The sequence below is a fragment of the Rhinolophus ferrumequinum genome, chromosome 17, assembly GCF_004115265.2.
Source record: "Rhinolophus ferrumequinum isolate MPI-CBG mRhiFer1 chromosome 17, mRhiFer1_v1.p, whole genome shotgun sequence".
NCBI lineage: Eukaryota > Metazoa > Chordata > Mammalia > Chiroptera > Rhinolophidae > Rhinolophus > Rhinolophus ferrumequinum.
Window position 1 is genome coordinate 61,208,985 of NC_046300.1, and position 24,130 is coordinate 61,233,114.

Here is a 24,130-nt window from a genome sequence, read left to right on the forward strand (position 1 = left end):
CTGGAAAATCTAAACAGACCGATCACCAGTAAGTAAATTGAATCAGTCATCCAAAACTTTCCCAAAAGCAAAAGTCCAGGACCAGATGGCTTCACTAGTAAATTCTACCAAACCTTCAAAGAGGATCTAATACCAATCCTGCTCAAACTCTTCCAAAAAACTGAAGAAGAGACAGTACTCCCTAACTCATTTTATGAGGCCAACATTACCCTGATACCAAAACCTGGTAAGGACAACACAAAAAAAGAAAACTACAGACCAATATCTCTGATGAATACAGTTGCAAAAATCCTAAACAAAATTCTAGCAAATCGAATACAACAATGCATTAAAAAGATTATTCATCCCGACCAAGTGGGGTTCATCCCCGGGGCACAAGGATGGTTCAACATTCGCAAATCCATCAATGTGATACATCACATAAACAAAATAAAGGACAAAAAACATATGATTATGTCAATTGATGCAGAAAAAGCATTTGACAAGGTACAACATCCATTTATGATTAAAACACTTAATAAAATAGGCATAGAAGGAAAATACCTTAACATAATAAAGGCCATATATAACAAGCCCTCAGCTAATCTCATAATTAATGGTGAAAAAGTGAAGCCCTTTGCTCTATGTTCAGCAACAGGACAGGGCTGTCCCCTATCACCTGTGCTTTTCAACATAGTGTTGGAAGTCCTCACCAGAGCAATCAGGCAAGAGAAAGAAATAAAAGGCATCCAAATTAGGAATGAAGAAGTTAAATTATCACTCTTTGCAGATGACATGATGCTATATATAGAATAATCCTAAAGTCTCCACCAAAAAGCTATTAGAAACAATCAACGAATACAGTAAAGTTGCTGGCTACAAAATCAACATACAAAAGTCCATTGCATTCCTACATACTCACAATGAAATCTCAGAAAAAGAAATACAAAAAACAATTCCTTTTGCAATTGCAGCAAAAAGAATAAAATACCTAGGAATAAACTTAACCAAGGATATGAAGGACCTATATGCTGAAAACTATAAGACATTTTTGAAAGAAATTGAAGAAGACACAAAGAAATGGAAAGACATTCCGTGCTCATGGATTGGAAGAGTCAACATAGTTAAAATGGTCATATTACCCAAAGCAATATACAGATTTAATGCAATCCCCATCAAAATCCCAATGGCATTTTTTAAAGAAATAGAACAAAAAATCATCAGATTTCTTTGGAACCACAAAAGACCCTGAATAGCCAAAGCAAAATTAAGAAAAAAGAACAATACTGGAGGTATCACACTCCCTGACTTTAGCTTGTACTACAGGGCTACAATAATCAAAACAGCATGGTATTGGCAGAAATACATACACATAGACCAATGGAATGAATTGAGGACCCAGAAATAAAACCACATAAATATGGACAGATAATTTTTGACAAAGAAGCTAAAAACATACAATGGAGGAAAGACAGCCTCTTCAATAAATGGTGCTGGGAGAATTGGATAGCCACATGCAAAAGAATGAAACTGGACTGCTATCTGTCAACATGTACCAAAATTAATTCAAAATGGATCAAAGACTTAAGCATAAGTCCTGACACAATAAACTGCATGGAAGAAAACACAGGTACTAAACTTATGGACCTTGGGTTCAAAGAGCATTTTATGAATTTGACTCCAAAGGCAATGGAAGTAAAAGATGAAATAAACGAATGGGGCTATATGAAACTTAAAAGCTTCTGCACAGCAAAACAAACAACTGACAAAATAAAGAGGCAACCAACTGAATGGGAGAAGATTTTTGCAAACAGTTCCTCCGATGAGGGGCTAATATCCAAAATATACAAGGAACTCATGAAACTCAACAACAAAAACAAACAACCCAATTGAAAAATGGGCAGAGGACCTGAAGAGACATTTTTCCAAAGAGGATATACAAATGGCAAATAGACATATGAAAAAATGCTCAACATCACTAATCATCAGAGAAATGCAAATAAAAACCACAATGAGATATCACCTCACCCCAGTCAGAATGGCTATCATCAACAAGACAAAAAGTGTTGGAGAGGCTGTGGAGAAAAAGGAACCCTCATACACTGTTGGTGGGAATGCAGACTGGTGCAGCCATTATGGAAGACAGTGTGGAGGTTCCTCAAAAAATTACGAATAGATTTACCATATGACCCAGCAATCCCTCTCCTGGATATCTACCAAAAAAATCTGAAAACATTTATACATAAAGACACGTGTGCTCCAATGTTCATTGCAGCTTTGTTTACGGTGGCCAAGACATGGAAACAACCAAAATGTCCTTCTATAGATAAATGGATAAAGAAGTTGTGGAATATATACACAATGGAATACTATTCGGAGGTAAGAAAAGATGATATAGGAACATTTGTGACAACATGGATCGATCTTGAGAGTATGATGCTAAGCGAAATAAGTCAGACAGAAAAAGCGGAGAACCATATGATTTCACTGCTATGTGGTATATAAACCAAAAACAACCAAAGATCAAGACAAACAAATGAGCAACAAAAACTCATAGACACAGACAATAGTGTAGTGGTTACCAGAGGGTAAGGGGGGTGGGGGGTGGGAGATGAGGGTAAGGGGGATCAAATATATGGTGATGGAAGGAGAACTGACTCTGGGTGGTGAACACACATGGGATTTATAGATGATGTAACACAGAATTGTACACCTGAAATCTATGTAATTTTACTAACAATTGTCACCCCAATAAATTTAAGAAAAAAAAATCTCCCCACTTGCTTTAATGCGCAGCCATGTGTGAAAATCCAAGTCTTATAAACTATTCGGCTCTTTTTATTTTCATTTTGTTTTTGTTTTTGATTTCTGAAGGCAAAGTCTTCATCTCCCCTTCCCCGCACCCAGCCTCTGGTGCCTTCTTCACAGCATTCATCACAATTACAGTCTGTAATTAGAAAACTGGTGAGACATTTTATTGAAGTCTTTCTGGTCCACAATACTCTAAGCTCCATACAAATAGGGTGGTCTCTGTTTTGCCTACTACATCCCCATTCCTCACAGAGTGGCAGAAATATGGTGCACAATGAATAATTATTTTGTTGAATAAAAAATTAACTGTATCAAAGTGAAAGAATAAAATAAATATTAATTACAGCAGCTAATATTTATATAGACAGTAACTATGTACCAGGAACTGGTTTAAAGGCTTTACAAATACTAACTTATTTATCACCACAAAGCTAAGTGCAATATCATGCCCATTTTAAAGATGAGGAAACTGAGGCACAGATTAAGGAAATTGCCAAAGTCAGCCCACAATTTGGTAGGAGAGCCATGATTCAAACGCAGGCAGCCTTGCCAACTAGATTATCTAGTGCCCGGCCAGTAGCACAGGCTGCCAACTGCCCCCTATATATAATGACCACCACCACCACAATGCCAGTGCTTTTATGGAATGACTACCAAGTACCAAGCACTGTGCTAAGCATTTAGCATATTATTTCATCCAGTACCACAAATTATTAACTCCACTTGACAGATTAAATAAGTTAGGCACACAGAGGTGAACCCATGGTCACACAGCTAGGAACTGGCAGAGGTGGAACTTGGCTGAGCTCTATCTGCCACTGAAGTGTAAGCTTCTAACCACTATATGACCCTTCTTGTTGAAGAGTTGAATATTAAAAAAAAAAAGAAATAGAAAGCTACCTAATATGCATGACAACGATACCCTGCAATAATTTCTTGGCCCCTGGTTTTTACTCTTCTCTTCATACATTCACTAACATGTTATTTAGTGTTATCCCATACACCAAAATCACATCATACACACATTGAATTTATAGGAATCCAACTATACATGCACAGGGATGAACAAGCAAGTGAGCAAGAAAGAGTCAAAATTAATGAGTAACATGTAGGGGGTGACTCCACTGCCATTCCATTCACAGGACAGAGTCCCTGAAGGAGACACAGGAAATGAGTTCCAGATATTAATTGAATCAGCATCTCAGCACATTGCTGAGACTCCAGGGCTTAAAGATACTAAAGTGTCTGGGTAAGTAAGGGCTTTTCAAAGCTCACTTTTCTCACATTTATTTTTTTGCCTTATGAACTGTCTTTTGAGCCTCAGCCTCATGTGGGCTGTGGCTACCGAGAGCTAGAGCTGTACAGGAACGAGGAGAGCTAGAGCTGTATAGGAACGACGTACAGGAACGACGTACAGGAACGACATACAGGAATGAAAACCAGCTCACGTCCGTTTCCTGTCTGGCCCACTTGTTCAGGAGACAAACACTTGGTAACATGATACAACCTCAGAGGTGGAAGAAACAGCAATAAGTTCTCCGCTTAATAATGAACACATGAATTAAAAGAAAAGCATGCAAATCTCCATTTCCTGTGGTAGCTGACCTAAAGATGACTTGTTTAATAGTGAGAGAAGTTATATGTTGATTTTTATGACCACAGAGTAATCTGTAAGAGGAATTTTACACAAAGAGCCAACAAGATAAAGAAACATTAAATTGTATTAAAAAAAAAAACAGTTATTTTTTTCACTCCCCATGTATACCAAATAAAATTCAGGAAAGACCTTATGTCACATATCATTACAAATCAATTTTCTTGGCCAAACATAAAAGTTGATTCAACAGTTCCATCTTGAAACACTATTATCAAAACATTTGTCAAATACTAAGAGATCTGAACACCTGCCTTTTCTCAACGAGCCCAAGGAGCCCAGGTAACAAATGTAGGCTATACTTAAAAACAAGAATAGACAGGAGACTGAATCACAGCAAAACACTTACAAATCAAGAGATGGGAAGAACAGTACCAAGAGAGATTAAATGCATAGAGAACAATAATATGTAAGAAGGAAATCTCTTGTGAAAAGAAACCGCTGATGGTAACTTAATCGGCACAAAAATGAATTAGATCTACTTCAGTGACTGAACTACAGATGAAGGAATTTCACAAAGTTTATAGAAAGTCACTTGAAAATTACACAACTTGCTGTACTCCGCTTTTAGAGAGAAGGCAGTACGAGTTCTCTGTGAGGGAACTGATCCTCAGAAAAGTACATTTACAAACCCAGCTGATGAATTATACCTATTAACCAGAAGATTACCTTTAATTCTAATCTGGATAGAAAAGTCACTTTAGCACTGATGCAGTCCCTCTGAGTTTCAGGGAGAAATTTTGACATAGAAATACAAAAATAAAAATCTTAAAATATGTGGGGTGTAGCATATATGGAGAAAGAAATAAAAATAAGTGTTAACAGAGTTGTGCCCGGGGCCACCATATGGCACAAAAAAATGCTGGGCAAATTCTCGGTTTGGTAAGAAGGATACCAAGAATACATGTGGTATATTAAGCAGTGACCAAATATGAACTCTAACTTAAGAGGGGAAAAAAAGAATGAATGAGCTCAGAGCGGGGAAGGACGTGGAAGCAGTGCACAGAAGTAAGGAGAAGCTACAGAAAGAAGCACAGCCATCATTCTCAGACTTAAGCCAACATGAGACTCCCCCACAGGGCTTGTCATACACATACTGCTGGGCCCCACGCCAGAGTCTCTGATTCAACAGGTGTGAGAGGGCCTGAGAATTTGGATTTCTAAAAGGTTTCAGGTGATGCGACTCCTGCTGGTCCAACCACTGAGAACCAGTGTGTTCCAGAAACCTGTGCTATGGAAACGGAGCCCTTTGAGTAGGTAAGTCTCCATCTCACAGCTTTGCTGCTGGATCTCACTCAGGCTTTCACCAGGTGGGAGGGAATATAGTCTCCTGTGCCACCTTATTTTAGTTCATGATCCCAGAGGAAGGAGGCCTTTTTCATGAGCTTCAGGAAAAAAGCCCAGAAGAAGCCGCTGACTGGGCTGAGGGACATCACCCCTGAAAGCTCCCTGCTATGTCAGGGATGCAGCAACGGAACTGTCCTGACTCGACTGCACAGGTCCTTACTCTGTGGGCAGGAGACGGGAAGAGAGGATCCAAGAGGGAATACAGAGGGAAAGAAGGCATCACATTTGATGGCACCACCCAGATCACAGGGAATGGGAGAAGTATCCCTAAAGAAACAGGAGAAGGAGTCATGGGAAAGCATGACGAGCAAACATTATGAAAATATGATTACCACAGCCCATAATAAACTTCACTTTGACATCACAATATACCATGTACCATGAACTTCACTTACAATAATGGGTTTTTACATACACATCATCTATCTGTCATAGAGCAGAGCCTCTTACGTAATCTGTGGTGAAGGACCGATTTTTCTAAATTCCCTGATATTTTGGTAGAATACAATATGAATTACTAGAAAACTGATCTTCAACTTGCATGTCATGGCAATAGCAGTTTGTACTAAAAGTTGCTAGATGCTTATTCTATTTTTGTACTTATCACACCTAAAACAAGTGGCTCACGGACTAGCACGTTTATATAAACTGTCACTGACCCAACACCCCACTTAGATCATTACCACTCTAGACCATGGTGGTTGGGAGGTCTCCGTCACAGTAACTCACCTTATTAAGAAAATGAATGAGCAATGCTGTGTTCCAATAAAACTTTATTTACAAAAGCAGGCACTGGGCAGGATTTCCCTACCCCTGCTCGAGAGCTGTGCTTCTCCAACTCTAATGTGCCTGGGAGTCCTCTGGGGATCCTGTGAGGACACAAGTTTTGACTCGATGGGTCTGGAACAGGGCTGAGATTCTGCATGTATAACAGCCCGCAAAGTGATGTAAACCCTGACAGCCCGTGGCCCATATTTTGAGTAGTAAGGCTTCACAGACTTCTCTGTGAACCCAGAGACTGAAGTGTCACCTCAGGTAGCACAGGTCCTTTATACTGGATCTTTACTGAGCTTAGAAAAAACTGCATCTGTCCATCTGGGACATGTCTTCTTCTGCTTTAAAGGGATGATTACAATCAGAAGAAATCAGTAAGGACAGTCTCACTGGAACCAATGACATAAAATATTGGATGGTTTCCCATTATCTCAATCAGCCCAGAACTCCCTACACAGTTGGTGATCAATGAAATATCTGTTGACTGCCAGCTGGATGCAGGAATACCAAGCCACGTCCACTAGGGGGAGGAAGCTGATAACGGGATGATGGTGGCCCTGTCCTGTTCTCTTGCCTGAGATACTCTGCACTGTTTGGTAAATTGGTACAACTTTAAATAGGTAGTGCTTTTAAGGCTGCACCTGGATAGAAAAATGGAATAACAGAATTTATTCATTCAGTAAAACTTATCTTTTCATGTTTCTTTGCTTTTATATTTTTTACTTTGCTTCTTTCACTCTTCTCATTTGAATTGCAAACACCTCTTCTTTGGAATTTGGTCAGCACTGTCCGCGTTTCAATGAACTATTTGGTAGCTCAGCTTAATGGAGAAGAAGCTCCACTCATAAAGTGCAACCATTAATCACAGGTTATAAAACAGACAAATATCAAATAATCTAAATACAGTAGGAGTTTGGCATTTCCCCACATGTCCACATTCTTGGAACACAATGACACAGTGAAGATTCTAAGTCACTTGTGTCTCCTCAGAGAAATGAACTGCTTGGGACTAACGAGCAAGTGAAATCTAGAAGGTCAAGGGTTAAAGTTCCAAATCGATTTTCTGTTCACTGTTTATGACCTTAAGGTTTCTGAATATTAGAGGAGACACCTAAATATTTGCTCAAAAATATTCTACTGGAGTTCTAATTGAGAAAAAAGGGATATGTCCAGAATGCTTACAAATAAAGATTAATGAAAGAACTCACAGATAAGCTGGAAGAAAAATAATTAACTCGGATTTGTGCCAGCTGCCCCTCGGGAATGCTAACTAATATGTGTATTTGAAGTGCTCCGTTTCACAGGGCCTCAGAGGTGGTCACAGAGCATCCCCACGAGAGGGTCCTGGGTATGGAGATAAAACATCCATCGACGTCCACAAAGGACTTCTAATTGCAAGAGAGTTGACACCCAAATTAGAGTAAAGTTGCAGCATAAGCTATTTAAGTAGACAAAACTCCGTTTTTTTCAGGTTCATAATAAGGCAAGAAAAACTGCTTAGAACACTTTGGTAAAAAAGTGGTGAGTACAGACAAAGGAAGGAGAGCAGTTCCGAATGGGAGTAGACGTTGGACTGATTCCCTCCTTGGCGTATGCACTTCATTTCCCACAAACCCAAACTCTAAGTCATGCAACACCTATGGCATTTCTTTCTCCAAGGAAAACTTACCACACGAGCTTTGTGGGCAAACCTATCAAAAATCACAAAACCCTGGCATTCTCAGGCCTCCCACCCCATTCAATTTTATTTATCAACCTAGCATATACCATCACCCAACGTATTAGGTATGTGTTTTATATATTTATCTAATCATGGCTTTACTATCTTCCCCCTCTAACATGGCAGCTCCAAGAGAACAAGACTCTATTTCACTCATTGCTTTATTCCCAGTACCTAAAAGAATGCCTAGTATATATAGATACTTACTATAGTCTCATTTGGCTGATGTTTCTAAATGGCTTTCTTTCTAGTTTAGTCATTCTGGGATCTGAAGAACCAGTTCTGACTTCTTTGAGGAGCTGCCCACCAACAGACTGGGGATCCCACCTCCACCCCATAAAATCATTTTTGCTGGGGGATGAGACATGTCAACTTCATGGTTGACACACTGACTTATACCTGTGGCTGAGTTCCTTGCTTAGATACTTGCCTGGTACTCCAGTCTCCTTAGAACCAAACTTATAGGATGCTCTGTACGAGTATGAATGAAGCTTGGGCCCTGCACCATGGCCTGGGGATTGTGGCACTGGCTACCTAAACACTAATATTTAGGAATTATCTTCTTACGTTTGTAGTCTTACTGTCTTTTACTAACATGCTGCTTTCAGATAATACCTCCTCCTCACTCTTACAATTCTCCCTGTATAACCATTATCCTCAGCCACTGTGTCTGGCTGGTAGACAGGACCTCATTCCACCCTCTGCAAAGAGATCCTTTGCTTACTTGACCCTGGGGGGGGCAAATTTAGTTATTGTCTACGGTCCCTACCAGGCTGCCCTAAGCCATAAAAGTTTTGCCAGGCACATGGCATTAGCTTCTAGCTTGGAAAATGAATTGTTTCAAAAGGACAACTCATCAATTAATTATGCTTTTCTTTCTGGCTGAAAATATTCAGCTAGATGACTTAGATGGAAATAAACATGAACTGCCAATACGAATTTGTTCTGAAAAGACATTTTTGAAGATCCTACGATGTTCCTTGCCTCATCAGAGTGGCTAGAAATAAGGAAGTATATAATAATAGTTGAACAAAACAAAAGCATAGGCTGAAAAAAAACCTCATGGAAAGACTATACCTTTAGGTATTTTAAAGACTATGGAGCAAATGGGAATTAAGTAAAAGAGCAACCAGAAGTGGGAGGAGAAAACAAGGTAATTTTATAGGATTTAGAGAGAGCAATGAATGAATGAAGGAGATGATTAAGTGGTGTGGACTACAAATTGTAAATATCACATAGAAAATAAAAAGGAAATGGGGACAAATTATCACCAAGGAGGCATCTGCGGAGGGTTATAAAGATTAAAAGACACCTATTTTAGAAGTTTGCTTGGAGTGCCTTGCTCCTTTACAAAGACAGAGCAAACGTAGAAAAGCCAATGGATTCTTATGAAGTTCTTTAGGAAAATAATTCATTTGAAGAGTCCTGGCAAGAAAGAGCACAGAAAAATAAAGCTGAGTTTATTTTCCTCCCTCTAGCAGTTCTCATTCTCGACTCCCTCTCTCCTCACTGAACTGAATATATCAGGAATGTACCATGAAGTTACTGAACTGAGAAAGGGAGCGCCGTTAGGCCACCTCTGGAATTCTTAGGTATTTCAGAGTCAGCAATTAAGAATGACTTTATCAGAGAGTAATGAACAACTCACCATTAATCCTAAAACAATGAAAACAAACTCAGATCAGTAGTCCATTGAGGCAGTAAATGCATAAAACACTCAAGAGGAATCTAGCTTGGTCCTGGATCACATTTTCTTTTCTTTTTTTTATTATTGTAAAAGTTTGTTTTGTACCACAAAGCTTTACATACTTGTTACTACTGCATTTGTTTGTTAACTATACTGTACCCTGCTTTAGTAAACCTGATTTACAAAGTTCACACACTCTTTGAGAGAGATTTTAAATACTGAACTTCTTTAAATAACCTTCTAAATAACAAGATGCCTTTAAAACACTGACCATTATGAACACTTCTAATTAAATTAATGGTCAGGGAGAACAGCTAGCAACATGGGAAGATGTTTATCATGTAACACTGGATTTGGGGGAAAAAAAGCTGTCAAAAGGAAGGGCATTCTAATTACAACCTTATAAAGAAGATATACATAGATAATCCTGTCTACTAGCCAGATACGAAGGAAATTTAACAAAATTATAATAGTGGTTGTGTTATGGGAATAAAGTTGGGGATAATTTTTTAATCTCATAACTTTAGTAGGAAATATAAATTTATAAAAGTGAAAAAAGGACTTTTTGAAATGTAAAGAAAACTTTCAAAACTACAAAGTGAAGGGATCTAAATGTGTAACAAAAACATAAAGTGAAAGGATCTAAATGTGTAACAAAATCATTCTTAACTGCAAAATTAAAATGTTCTCAAGGTTTATTCATGAATGAACCTTGGTTCATAGGTACAAAGGCAGTATGTCTAAAAAGCCATTACTAACACATTCTGAAGATTCTCATAATCAAAGTACTTCCGTCTAGGAAACATAATTGCAAATTATGAAAAGAAAAGATTTTCTTACTTTACATTCAGGCTAGGAGCTCTTGACTCTCTTTAAAAGATAAAATGGAGTGCTTCTATCATATACTTTCTAAAGAGCGGTCCAGAATTATCTAAAACATTATTGAGGCAATTTTCATTATCCAGAGTAGTTATATTCTATAAAGTGGCCACAAACACTGAATTAATGAATACTGAACCATCACCCCAGGGGAAATATGGGGTTAGGTTCCCCAGAACCTCTGGTCACACCTTTGTCAACCAACCCATACATAACTTTGTTTTATGTGTGTTTCTGTTTAAGGCCATCTTAATTAATATATATTGCTGATTCATTAATATTGAACTTATGGCCAATAGCACTATATGTCATGCCTGAACAAAGCTTATGTATGTGCTATGCAAGGCACATCACACTAGACAGCACTTTAACACTATACATGGGGCCATTTTAAATAGCGAAATCACAACCAAACCGGTCACAAATGTGACACTAAATAGATGGCAGAAATGATACTTGTTTACAGTATGAGAGCTGAGACAAGAAGGGAGAATACTGTCTTGTTTGATTTTACCTGGGAACAGCATGTCAGTGACTAAAATTTTCATGCCCTGAGCACTTCTGCAAGTGACTGAAAGCTCTGCGAGTATTGGTTGTGGGGTACAAATAAATGTTAGCACACAGGAAAATGTGCAAATGTGGAAACAGCTAATAATGAGGATCAACTGTACTAAGAATGCTGGTTGAAAAATGCTTATTAGGTTACAATGAAATTCCTTCAGTACTTCAAAAAACATTCCTTGGAAATAACTAAGAATCTTATTAATAACTAGATGAACATACCACGTCAAATCACAACATTCGTCTTGCTTCAAATCAGTATGTAAAGTTATGAGTACAAGGCTCACAGCAGCATTATTTTAAGTTTGAAACACTTTAAATACCAAACAACAGAGGGGTAGTTAATTAAACTTATATATCCATACACATGAATGCTATTCTGCCAATGACGATGTTGTAGAGAACTATACAGGACGGACAAAAAGGTACGTACATAAAATGTGAAAAAAGCAGACTGCATAATAGTGTCAATTATATTGATACTAGTTTTGTCAAAAACACTATACTCTACATTCATTTTAAAAGTGTATGTATAAGTAATTTGATTTATTTTTGTACTTTTCTATGTCTTATGTTTCCCTAATTTAATAATTAGGAAAAGGGGATCCCGTTTCATAAAATACCCGTAAACAAAGACATAAAAACTATTTAGCAAACCACTATTCACCAGTTGTTTTTTCTTCTTCTTTTTTTTTTCTTTGGTAAGCCCACATGGACATGTTCCTCAGTTGGAATGAGACAACCATTCCTAATTCCTAATTCTCGGGCAAAGGGAGGAAGAAAGAAGATTCAGCGTCTCAGTGTCCTCCATCCACTGGGGTTCCTGACTCCCCACTACAGAAAAGAATCAGAGACCTTCACCATTCAAAGCTGAATTTAACAACTTGCTTTTCATTGCAGTAACATTAACAGAGGAAAAAAACAAACATTAACTCTTCTAACAATTATACATGGTTTCTAACATATAAGACATTATAATTTGATTAGTGGTCCATTTCTCTTTCACAGTTTAAAAAGGCTTCACCATACAGAATTCACAATCAGCTATTGATTATATTGGGACTAATAACATTTACTAAAATTTCCCAAAATCTGTTAAATTCTTTAAATCACTTACAATGAAACAAAATAAAGTATGTTAAAATTTGAATTTTGAGAAGCAGAGCAAACACTAAAAACCTTACTTTTGACTTCTTTTTCTGAGAGTATGTCAGTAAGAAGCACGAAAACAGATTTAGAGCATTCCATTGGGGACACTTTGAACATGCGGTAGCTATCAGACACGTCGATCATTTATCAGATACAGAACTACTGCCTCTGCCAGGACCCAGCTCTTACTGGGATGTATTGGCAGGTGAAATGGAATGAGTGTGAGTTGGGCATGGAGAGCTAGACATTCTTGGAAATCTGGATCAACTGGACATCAGGAAAAGAAACACAAAATCAACATTTATGAATTCACGACAGTAGGAAAGCCACTACAAAGAGAGGAAGAGCAATGAGCCCATGCAGATGGTTTTCCATTCTCCAGCTTATGCAGTGTGACCTCAAACAAGGGGCTATTCTAAGTGCAAGGTGACGCCAAATGACAGGTTACATATTCATAGGCACAAAATCATTTTTATTCTTCCCAGACTAGACTATAAAGTTAGGCTATCACCATAAAGAATGGCTGCCTGGACTTTTAATCTTTTCAGCTCCATATGAAAGTAAAATTTGTTTTCAAACAAGCCAGTAAAAATATGGATGCAGGACAGTCATTTCAAAAATAATGCTCTTGTTGTATAAAGTGTTGGGCATTATGTTTGAAAATAAATCTCTCAAGGATTCTATTATCCAAAAATAAATATTCCCTTACAGATGAGGTATTTCAGCACATACATGTAGTATGTAATGCAATGAGTTCTGCTACATGCATCTGATATAAGCATACATATAAGAGAAAAAGAGAATATTGTGCTTTGTATTTAAATATGCTCTAAATGTATGACAATTAACAACACGTGAGGCATTAAGCACATGTTAATCCCAAAACATATACTAAAATTTAGGGCAGTTAAGACATAAACCTAATACTGAAAAGATGGCATGCAGTTTTACTTCTCTGGACTCAAATTCTAAAGACTTTTGAAACACATACCACAGAGCTGGCCTCTTCTCGAATTCATGCCAAATGATATTTTGTGGTTCTTTCAAACATGGATTTAATCCTCCCCTCATTAAATTGTGGTTTCTTGCTTGTCTGAACAGAGAATGACTACAAGGTACTGGATGTTTACACATTTCATCTATTTCAAAGCAGCGCGTGCAGTAACACGGATGTCAGTGAACGTGTTTTGGACACCTTCCATTCCTGCAGACAAGCATTTACACCATACTCTTACAATAATTCGAAGTCTAAGCATTGGAAATGATAATGGAATTGAACACGCAAAAAAACAACACAAACTGCATTGTAGTTTAGAAACGTTTGCCAAGTACTTCCACATATATTACCTCAGTTGACCCTTAAAACAATGCTTTGGGGTATTATTATCATGTCTACTTTAGAGACGTGGTGACAGAAGTTTAAAAAGTATACCCAAGTAGCCAATACATATATGGAAAGGTGCTCAACCTCATTAGTCATGAGGGAGAAGCATTAAACCACAATGAGATACAACCTCAAAACTACTAGAATGACTACCATTGAAAAGACTGACTGTACCAAATGTTGGTGAAGGTTGGAGAAAGTGGAACTCCTATACATGGCTCTGAGTGTAAACTGGTACATATGGAGAACTGTTTGGCAATATCAATTCAAGCTGAACATATGCCTACCTTATGACCCAGAAATTCTAGTTCCAAGTATATATCCCACTGAACACTGAAATGTGCTCCAAAGGACATGAGAATGTTCATAGAAAAATTGTTCATAGTAGTCAAAATTAAGAATGATACAAATGTCTATCAACAGAAGAGGATAAAACAGTTCTGGTGGAGTCATACAACAGAATACTATAATATATGGCAATAGGAATGAGTGAACCATCGTGACATAAAATGGGGATTGATCTTACAAATAAAAGTGAAAGATGGCAAATACAAAGGCTATACATTGTAGGTTCCATTTATATTAATCTTGAAACCAGGCACAATTAGTCTATCATATCAGAAGTTAGGACAGTGGTTACTTTGGGGAGAAAGTGGGATAGGAGCAGTATGGGGGAGGGGTGCACAAAGGGCTTCTGGGATGGTGGTTGTCTTAGTCTGTTCAGGCTGCTGTATAAAACCACCATCCATTGGGTGGCTTAAATGACACTTATCTGTCACAATTCTGGAGGCTGAGAAGTCCAAGATCAAGGCACTGACAACTCAGTGTCTGTTGAGAGCCCATTTCCTGGACAGGAAGTTCCTTCTTCTAGCTATGTCCTCACATGGTGGAAGGCAGAAGACAGCTCTCTTGGGTCTCTTTTATAAGGGCACTAATCCCATCCATGAGGTCTCCACCCTCATGACCTAATACCTTCCAAAGGCCCCACCTCCTAACACCATCATATTGTGGGTTAGGATTTCAATATATGAATTTAGGGGAGAAACAACCATTCAGTCAATAACCCTGGTCATATTCCATTTCTTGATCTGACGGGAGGTTACATGGCTATGTTCACTTTGTGATAATTCATCAAGCTATGTACTTAAATGGTATGTATGTTGTTCCATAGGTAGGTTATACTTTAGTAAAAATTCATTAAAATTTTAAATGATACTATCATATGAAATCATTGCCCCAGTAAATGGGAAATGTGTGTTTAGCTCAATTTATGTAATAAAACAACCCTCTGAGGTAATAAGTACTGTGATTATCTTCATTTTATAAATGAGAAAGTCGAAGCACAGAGAAGTTAAACAGCATGCCCCGAGTCCTATAATTAGTAAGAAATAAACACAGGACTGGCACCCAGGCAGTCTGGCACCAGAGCCCCACAACGAATCCCTTCCTTCTTGAATGAGTATTTGGTGCTTATGTAGCACATTTCTTCCTGGACATTCAAAGGGCTTTGGAAACATGACGAAGTTGGAAGCACAGTGATACCAAGCGGGTATATGATGCCAATCACATACCACTGCTTTTCAAAATTAGGCCTCCACAGGGCAACAGATTCGCTTAACATTGGCCGCCAGAGCTGGGGTTACTATCGAGATGCATGTCACTGTCTTTTCATCTTATTCATTTATGCAAAATGTTTCACATACTCCAGATGTTGTTGGAACTCATTTTTTATATCTTTGGAATTCTAAGTTTAGAATTAGAAATAAAAGCCAAAGCGTGATTTAGGAAAACAAAACCTATCGATAACATTCCTTATAGTGTTTTTCCTTTAAATGTGCCCAAATTCTTTACAGATTACCAGAATACTCTACTTCTAATTCCTATTTTATATCATTTTACTCTCTGTGATTTAAGAACGCTAGTGTACCAAATTTTGTTAAGTTAAAAATGATGAGAATAAGGTCAGATCTATTTTACCACCAGCAAAATAAACTCTATTACCTTGCTCTCATCTCCAGCCCAGCTGGAAAATAAGAGAACTATAAAATATTTAATGATATACTTCATGTGAATCTAGTTTAATAAGTGAACTATCTTGAAAAGATTCTTATAACATACAGTTTGGCAGAGAAACATGGTTTCATATATATTACAAACAAATAAGAGACACATTAGTTATCAAGGTACCCATGTTAGGTCCCAGTGAAAATCAGCATTTGGGCTAATAGTCAAGCAAAATAAATATAAGTTCCAGCTCTATGGCTCACATTATGAGTGGAAATATATGTCAATCCATAATATTTTTCTTTAATGATGATGTTTATTATTTGATCAATAGACTTAGCTCATACATATGGCAAACAAGTAGTTGTTAGTATCAGCTGATTTAAGTTTAACAACAACAGGCCTTTTGTAATTTTGAGTTTCAGAGTATTCAACTGACTAATCCTTACATCTAACAAGAAAATCGATACCTTTGAAATAATTAGGTTTGGGCTCTTGGGAACCTGCTTCTGGGCAGCTGCATAGGGCTGTATTTGAAATAATTACTGCCAGAACTACAACCAATTTCCTTGCAAAACCAAATCAATTCATCTGTACTATTTTTTAGCCTCCGTTCTCTAAAATCAGTGAAACAATGCCAGGAGTGAAAATACCCATTACATTTCTATGCTCTTAACTGGCTTTGAAATTTCAAGACTTGGCAAATGTACTGTAAGATGCGCTATGCATTCATTTTCCTGATATGACAAGAGAAAAACAGCTCCCACATACCTTCCCTACCGAAGATGACAGCCAATCTCAAAAGAGTTTAAACACTCCAAGTATTTGAAAATATTCCATAAGGTAAAGTCAAAAGTTTTGAAGAGATTGTTTAAAAAACAAAAATGTCTCTGCAAATGATTTTTCATTCCCCTCTCATACTTTAAAAAAATTAAAATTCAGAGGCAGCTATGAAGAAAAGATGTTTTTTAAAATGCAATGATTGTCCCGGGAGATTTAATCCTTCGATGGCTCTCACTTGTTCTTAACAACGAATTTCAGTAGACACTAAAAGTCCAGGATTTTCTTACAGTTGCCTGTCTTCCGGGTACTTCGTGGTTCAAGTCGTTTCAAGAGCTGCATGTTATATCCATGGTATTTACAGATTTAAACTGGTTTGAAAATCACTGGGAGGAAAATGACTCTTCTCTTAGAAAGGAGTAGGAAGAAGGGATAAATGAATTAATTAAATGATTCTTTAAATGGGAGCCACTGGTAATGTTTCTATTTAATGAACGAAAACAAGGTGCTTATAGAAACAAAAAGTCAACCCCCAACACTTTCCTCATACTGGGTGACTGGGGGCTCCAATGACATTGCTATTCCTGAGCAGCACTGGAAAACTGAAGACAAGTGGTTGGTAATATTTACCATTTACTTTGTGAACGGGAAGGAAAAGTGTTAGCAAAACCATAAGGTCACCAACTACCTACGTCATAATGGAAACAGATAAACATACCACTCATATAAGATAAAATTTTACGCATGTGAACCCAAAAAGGTTATTATCATACTTATTAATGAGAGGTTTCCATGTTAAGTTCAGACCACATTTCTTAAAAAAAAAAAAAATCTGGTATTGTTTTCATTCATGACTGTCTTGATGGTAAGGGTTCAGATTTCCTGTGTCTTCATAAATATCAGGAACCAACAGACCATATTGTTAGCTACTGTAACATAGCAAGGTAATGATTCTCAAATAAAGTTTAAAATCAAATGGTTGTGGCATATACGCTACCCCACAGAACTGTTAAGAGAATTACATGATACATATCAGACATTCAAAAAATTTTAGTCTTTTCCGTATAACAAACATCCACTTAAACCTTGTGATCATAGATAACTAAGTACAATGGCAACAAGGCATATTGGTATTTGGACTCATTAAATATTTACTGATGCCTACTATGTACCTAGCTAAATTCTAGTGAAGAAGCAACATTGCGCAGGACACAACATTATTTCCTACTTTGACCATGTATTACAAACTGTAACTTATGCAACTGTCAGAGATGAAAATTAAGAAGCATACAGACGGAGGTGAGGTCATTATTTTTCAAAGATATATGATAAAACAGTCCTATCATTTTCTTCTGTCTCCAATCTTATGAAAATACCTTCAGCATCTTTATGAAAGGAGTCTGAGACCAAGTCCTTTTTAAGTCATGTAAGTGTAGGGCTAATTGCTTCAGTGTAAATTACTAAAATAATGTTTCACACCAACCAATGTTTGATTGTTTGGTGCACTACACCTTTTTTATTTCCTGTCACCTCCCAGAATTTTGTAAGCACTGCCTCTAAAATAAGATCCTGGGGGCGGTTACAAACCTTTCACCCAAAATGAGTTAAATTGTCATGTATTCCAATGGGATGCAAGGCAGGATTTGCATCTGGGGCTGCATAGTACATGTTTTGGCTTATACAAACCCTAGCAACAGGAACAAGGTAGCTTTTCATGAAGAGAAATCAGAACACTATGCAATCTCCCCACAAAGAGAAAGGTTACCTTAGGATCAGCTGTGAGCAATTTGAAGGCTTGATATACTTGAGATTCCTTTACACCACCACCAAGATCCAAGAAGTTGGCTGGTTTCCCACCATTCAGGAAGATGATATCACAAGTAGCCATGGCCAGTCCAGCACCATTCACTGTAAAATGCAAATGGCACACACAACAGGGTACATTTAGCAACATGAAAGGATGCACAAACTTTTCGTCTCCCCAATATTGCAAAAGAGAACCCCGTCATAATGGGCCAATTTCTGCCCTGTTTGGAATTCCACTCAACCAGATAAATTGCCAGATTATTAGGATAAGGAATCAGGTAATGTGTACACAGAGAATAACCAAAGGACCTGGGAAAGGGGAGATGGATTTATTGAGAAATTAAATCAATCTGGTAAATAGAAAGAAGGGAAGAGTTTAAGTAATCAGTTTGGGTAGTAATACAGGAGGGAATTTTAGATTTTGGAAGGTATGGAGTTCAAGAGAAGTGGAAAAGAAAAAAAAAGCTATGAAAAGTTAGTAGGGCCTATGAATTACATTCTTTTTAATATCCTTTAAGAGACTTGAGTAAAAAATGGAATTCTTTTCATTTTTTGCTTGCTGAGAAAATTGTCCTTTGAATGTGGCATTCTGGGGTTGAACCATGTGGTGTCCCAACTTCAGTAGGGTCCCATACATTTTTATACAGGGCCACTGTACGTGTTTACATGTTATCTGGATAAAGTCAGAAACTAAATGAACAAATGATAGCATCAAAACAATAATCCTTTCTCCCTGTTCCTTTTTCAAATTAATATAAGAATTGTTCACTAGCGACCTGATCATTAAAAATAGAACCAAAATGTGCTAACATCTTAGGAACTTTAAAAATCCAAGCAAAGAGTTTTAACATCGAAATTCTTATTTTCCAGAACTAAGTCTTATTGATCAATTGTACTTTTGCTCCTTATGCTTAATTACATAAAATTACTTTCCTCAGATTAGAAAGCAAAAATAAAAAAATTTTAAATATCTCCTGAACTCAGCAGAAACTCTCCAGGTAAAGTACCCTTCACTTTTTCTGACCCTTGAATGTCCCAGAGAAGCCTATGAACTGTGACTAATTTAATTAATTCTGGGGTAATTAAAATAAAAATGGTTTATATAGGATCTTAAAACAATTTGAAATTTGTTAACCATAGCTTTTAAGGCTAACTTGGTCAAGCCATGCAGACTACTACAGAGGCTACAAAGAATCTGTATTTAATTTGCTCTAACACACCATTATATCTTTCTCCTATCCAAATGCCTTCAAATATAGGGAGTGCATTAGCTTATCAAGATCAGAACTATGTGAACAATCTGGTCTATAGCAGTTACTGCTCCAAACAAAGCAGGAGTTTTGGTATCACTTGTAATTGGATGTCATTTTCTATTGAACAGCAAACTACTGGATGAGATGTGTTCGCTTCTAAATATAATGATAATGTTGGTTTAATGAATTACAAATCTTTTTTATTTGAATTCCATTAAGATTAAGACCTCAGTTTCCAGTACAATGAATTGGTTCCACCAGAATCACAGAAGCATATAAATCTCAGTTCTATAAGCTGTGGACAATAACAAAAGTTGTATTGCCTCTATAGATCCATTCTTATCTCAGCTGAAGAAGCCATTTTCACAAATTTAAATGAATATGATAAAATCAATTGTTTTATGAATAAATTGGCATAATGGATCAAACATTTTATCATTTAGTTATCAGGGAAACTGAAACTTGAGCATAATGATTAAAGAACATATTCTCTTCTAATTCCTCCGAGAAAGTAATTTTATCTTAAAACCAAATTTAAAATAGCCTACCATATTAACATTGCCTGGAAGAGCAAAGGTTCCAGTTTTCACTAAGAAAAGTTTAACTGAGGTGCTTTACAACAGTAGTTCTCATCTGGGGTGATTTTACCTTTCAGAATATATTTGGCAATGTTTGGAGACATTTTTGGGTGTCACAAGTGGGGGGTGCTAGTGACGCCTAAGGCCCAGGATTCTGACACACACCTGACAGTGCAGGGCAGCCCCACCTAAAATGTCAATAGTGCCGGAGCCAAGAAACCCTGCTTTAAGCCAGTGACCACTGACCAAAATGAACTTTGGGGAGAAACTCTGAAGCTTTTCCTAAGACTCTGGGGGTATAAAAAGTTCTAATAACTAACTATTGAGAAATAACAATTCAGAAATTCCTAAATTCTACAAAAATCCACAAATCGTTCTTTTGCTATAACAGATTTCTTACCGAAGCAGGCAATGTTCCCATCCAGTCCTATGTATTTTAGATCATATCTGGCAGCTTCGTTTTCAATGGGCTCATTCTCTGATTTGTCGTCCATAGCAAATATGTCCTTTTGTCGGAATTCCGCATTATCATCAAAGTTTATCTTGGCATCAAAACAGACAACTAAATTCAAAAAAAAAAAAAGAACATTCATAAATATCTCTTAAAGATCAACAAATTAAATACTCCAGGCTGGCAGGCAGAGGAAAAAAATAAAAGGTAAGATATTGTCATTCTATCTCATGATACAGGCAGAAGCTGTTACAGGTTTCTTGACCTTAAACTATAGAGCCACAAAGACAAACATGACATGGGTCCTGCCCTCAAAGGATGTACATTATAATAAAGCACAGTAATTTATATCTGTAGGTCTCTCTTCAATAAAGTAACAATATAAGTTGGCATCACCCATTAAAGGCAACAGACTGCCACGGCTACATATAGCTTTGATTAGCTATTTTTACATTTTTAACCACTGATCACCTTTTCCTTCTATGCAAAGAGAGACTAGATAATAATGCTTAATCTTGCTGTTCTTTGTCTTTCCTGATGTTGCAAAATGAAATTTTTATTTAATCAGTATCCTCACTAATATTTCTGAAAGATGTAGTGGAAAGAACACTGGGTCAGAATCAATTGTTTTTTTATTTGATCCTTAACTAACTGTATAACCTCAATAATAAAACAAAAAAACAATAACCTACTTCCTCTCTGGGCCTCAGTTTTCCTATTTGGAAAATGGAAATAACTATCCCCAGACTGTTAATGTACCTGCTTTGGAGTCTGCTAAAATGAGGGCAATCATCCTGATGTGTGCAGGATAAGACTCTTTTGATTCAAGTTACAAAACACTAAGAGACCAAGATGCGTCAGAGACAATGGAAGGTTGCCAGGCACTGGCAGAACTGTCTCCACTCCACTCCCTGGTGCTACATAAACCTCTTAACTCTCTCACTGGCCAAGGGTCCTGGACACAGTGACACTCACTCAGTGAGGAGGATGAACCACAGAGTACTTTCCTTGATTTACAGTGATCTTCCATTTGTACAATCGGGGAGAGATTGCAGTGGGGTGGGGTGGCACGCTGGTTTCTGGGATCTGATGCCTCTTATTATACATCCTTTAGGGTAGAATTTAGTTACCTATGATGAGACTCCATTGTAACCTTCTTTTACTTCACTTGGGACATTGATAGGCAGGGATCTTTGACCAAGATTTTAGAAATATTACCCATTCTCCTCCAGCATTACAGATAGGCACCTACTTCTTAGAAAGAAAACAACCATCCAGGCATATTTCACTCAAAAGCATTGACTATAGTCTGTTAATCTCATTTGCTTCCTATGAAAAGAAAATATTGTTACATTATAACATCCAGGGGTTAAGCACCCTAGATAGAGGTTTTTTCCCCAAGGGTCTCTCTACCATAATCATCAAGCACTTTGATACAAATCTGTGCAAAACTGGCATCTAAACACCTAAGAATACTCAGCATAAGTAAAAGTCCAAACCACAAATTACTTAAAGTAGCACTGACTGAAGACAGAATCTTCCATGGCAGTTCATGTCTGCCTGAGTTCTTAGTCTTGCCACAAAGTGTCCAACCACTTTACCCACACACTGTGAATACATGAAACAAATGAGTAATTACTTTCCAGAATACTGAAGTCTCAATGATGGGATGCTACAATTACCAAAGGAATTGGCCAATGTTCTCTGCTTTGCTACAATGGCATTTTTTCAGCAGTTAATGACCGGTATACTAATCAATAGGAAAGCAACTTCATTCCTGGCTTTCCACTGGATTTATAAATACATTTTAATTCATTTATTAGTAACTGTAGCTCCTCCATTACTCATTGGCAGGACTCCTTATAACTGACACCTTTGAAATAAATGGGCAAAGGCTATCAAATTGACTTTGTAAGTGAAGAGTTTCAAATAAAAGAATTCTTGGTCAAGATCAATAAACTAGTAAATCAAAATAGGTCCAGGCTGATCTTTGCCTCTTACAAAGACCGCAGTTACAAGCTGCTTCGGAGAGAGCATAATTAATTGACATGCATGCAAAGTTCAGAAGGCAGTCCCAACTAAATGGCTGCAAAGCGAGATTTTCAAAAGATGCTTTCCCTGTGGTATGATGTATATGCCAAGTACAGAAATGAGTGCACTATTCAGGGGCCACCTTGGGAGAACTTTAGAATTTAACTAGAACTTGAAGATGGCTACTATGGGATTAAAAAGGGGTATCTATAGGGAGGAATAGAGATGTATCTACAGAGTATTACTCTGCCATGAAAAAGAGTGAAATCTTTCTGTTTGCAACATGGATGAACCTAGAAGGTATTATGCTAAGTGAAATCAGTCAGACTGAGAAAGACCTCACTTACATTTGGAATCTAAAGAACAGAAGAAACGAGCAAACAAAACAGAAATAGACTCATAGATACAGAGAACAAACTGATGGTTGCCAGACAGGAAGGGGCTGGGGGGGGGGGGGCGGTGGATGAGAAGGTGAAGGGATTAGAAAGTACAAATTGGTTATCACAAAATAGTCCCAAACATCTAAAGTGCTTTCGTGACTTACTAGCTCAGTTTTTAATGTTGTATCACCTGAAAGTTTTTCCTTGAATTTGATCATTTAAAGTATTCTGGCATCCAAAACACCTACTAGGGATGGATTAGAACTGGTACTTCCTAGTCAGGTAGTCACGTCTCTTAAGCTCAGCGGCCTTGTCTTAAAATGGGGAGCAGCATGTTTTCTATTGCATAGTATAGCTGGAAGGAAAGAACATGTGCAAAGCACTTGGCTTCACAGACAACTGGCACTCACTGCTGTTAGCATCACCACCGCCGTCACCACCGCCATCCTCTACATGCACAGTGCTTTGTTCTACTCAAGAGCTTCCTGCTGCTGCGGCCCAGCCCATAGGATTCTCTTCTCTCCCTCTCACTAAAAATGAAGGTTTGTCCTTCATCCCATTCCCTTATAATCCTAGACTTCTGTTTGGAATAAATCTAAACTAATGCCAGTTGGAGTTTACATCTGTATAGGTTACCTACGGTTTTCAATAAAATGCCATCTTCAGAAAACCTGAGAATTTTCCCACAGGAAAGATTTTAATGGTTGTGGCATTTCAGACTTTGCAATTGATAGAGAAGGAGATTTTTGCTTAAAGTCTGAGGGTGAAAGAGATGCCTTTGTTGACCCTCAAATCATGTGCTACCTTTATATAAGGCCAACGTGGCTAAAGATTGGTATAAAACAGCACAAGTGAGAATGTATGTAAGTAGGGGGTGGCAAAGTACGTCGCTCGGGTCAGCT

The 24,130-nt window shown here is 37.6% G+C and overlaps 1 protein-coding gene across 2 annotated transcripts in view; it reads right to left on the reverse strand.

The window, feature by feature from the left end:
• The window catches only part of SUCLG2 (succinate-CoA ligase GDP-forming subunit beta), a 261,384-nt gene that overhangs the window by 93,184 nt on the left and 144,070 nt on the right, over nt 1–24,130 (reverse strand). For both annotated transcript variants that reach the window (XM_033132931.1, XM_033132929.1), the window contains exons 8-9: nt 20,767–20,928; nt 18,495–18,637 (exon numbers count right to left, since the gene is read on the reverse strand). In XM_033132931.1, coding sequence (XP_032988822.1) covers nt 18,495–18,637; nt 20,767–20,928 — 305 coding nt within the window. The remainder of the gene's footprint in view (nt 1–18,494; nt 18,638–20,766; nt 20,929–24,130) is intronic.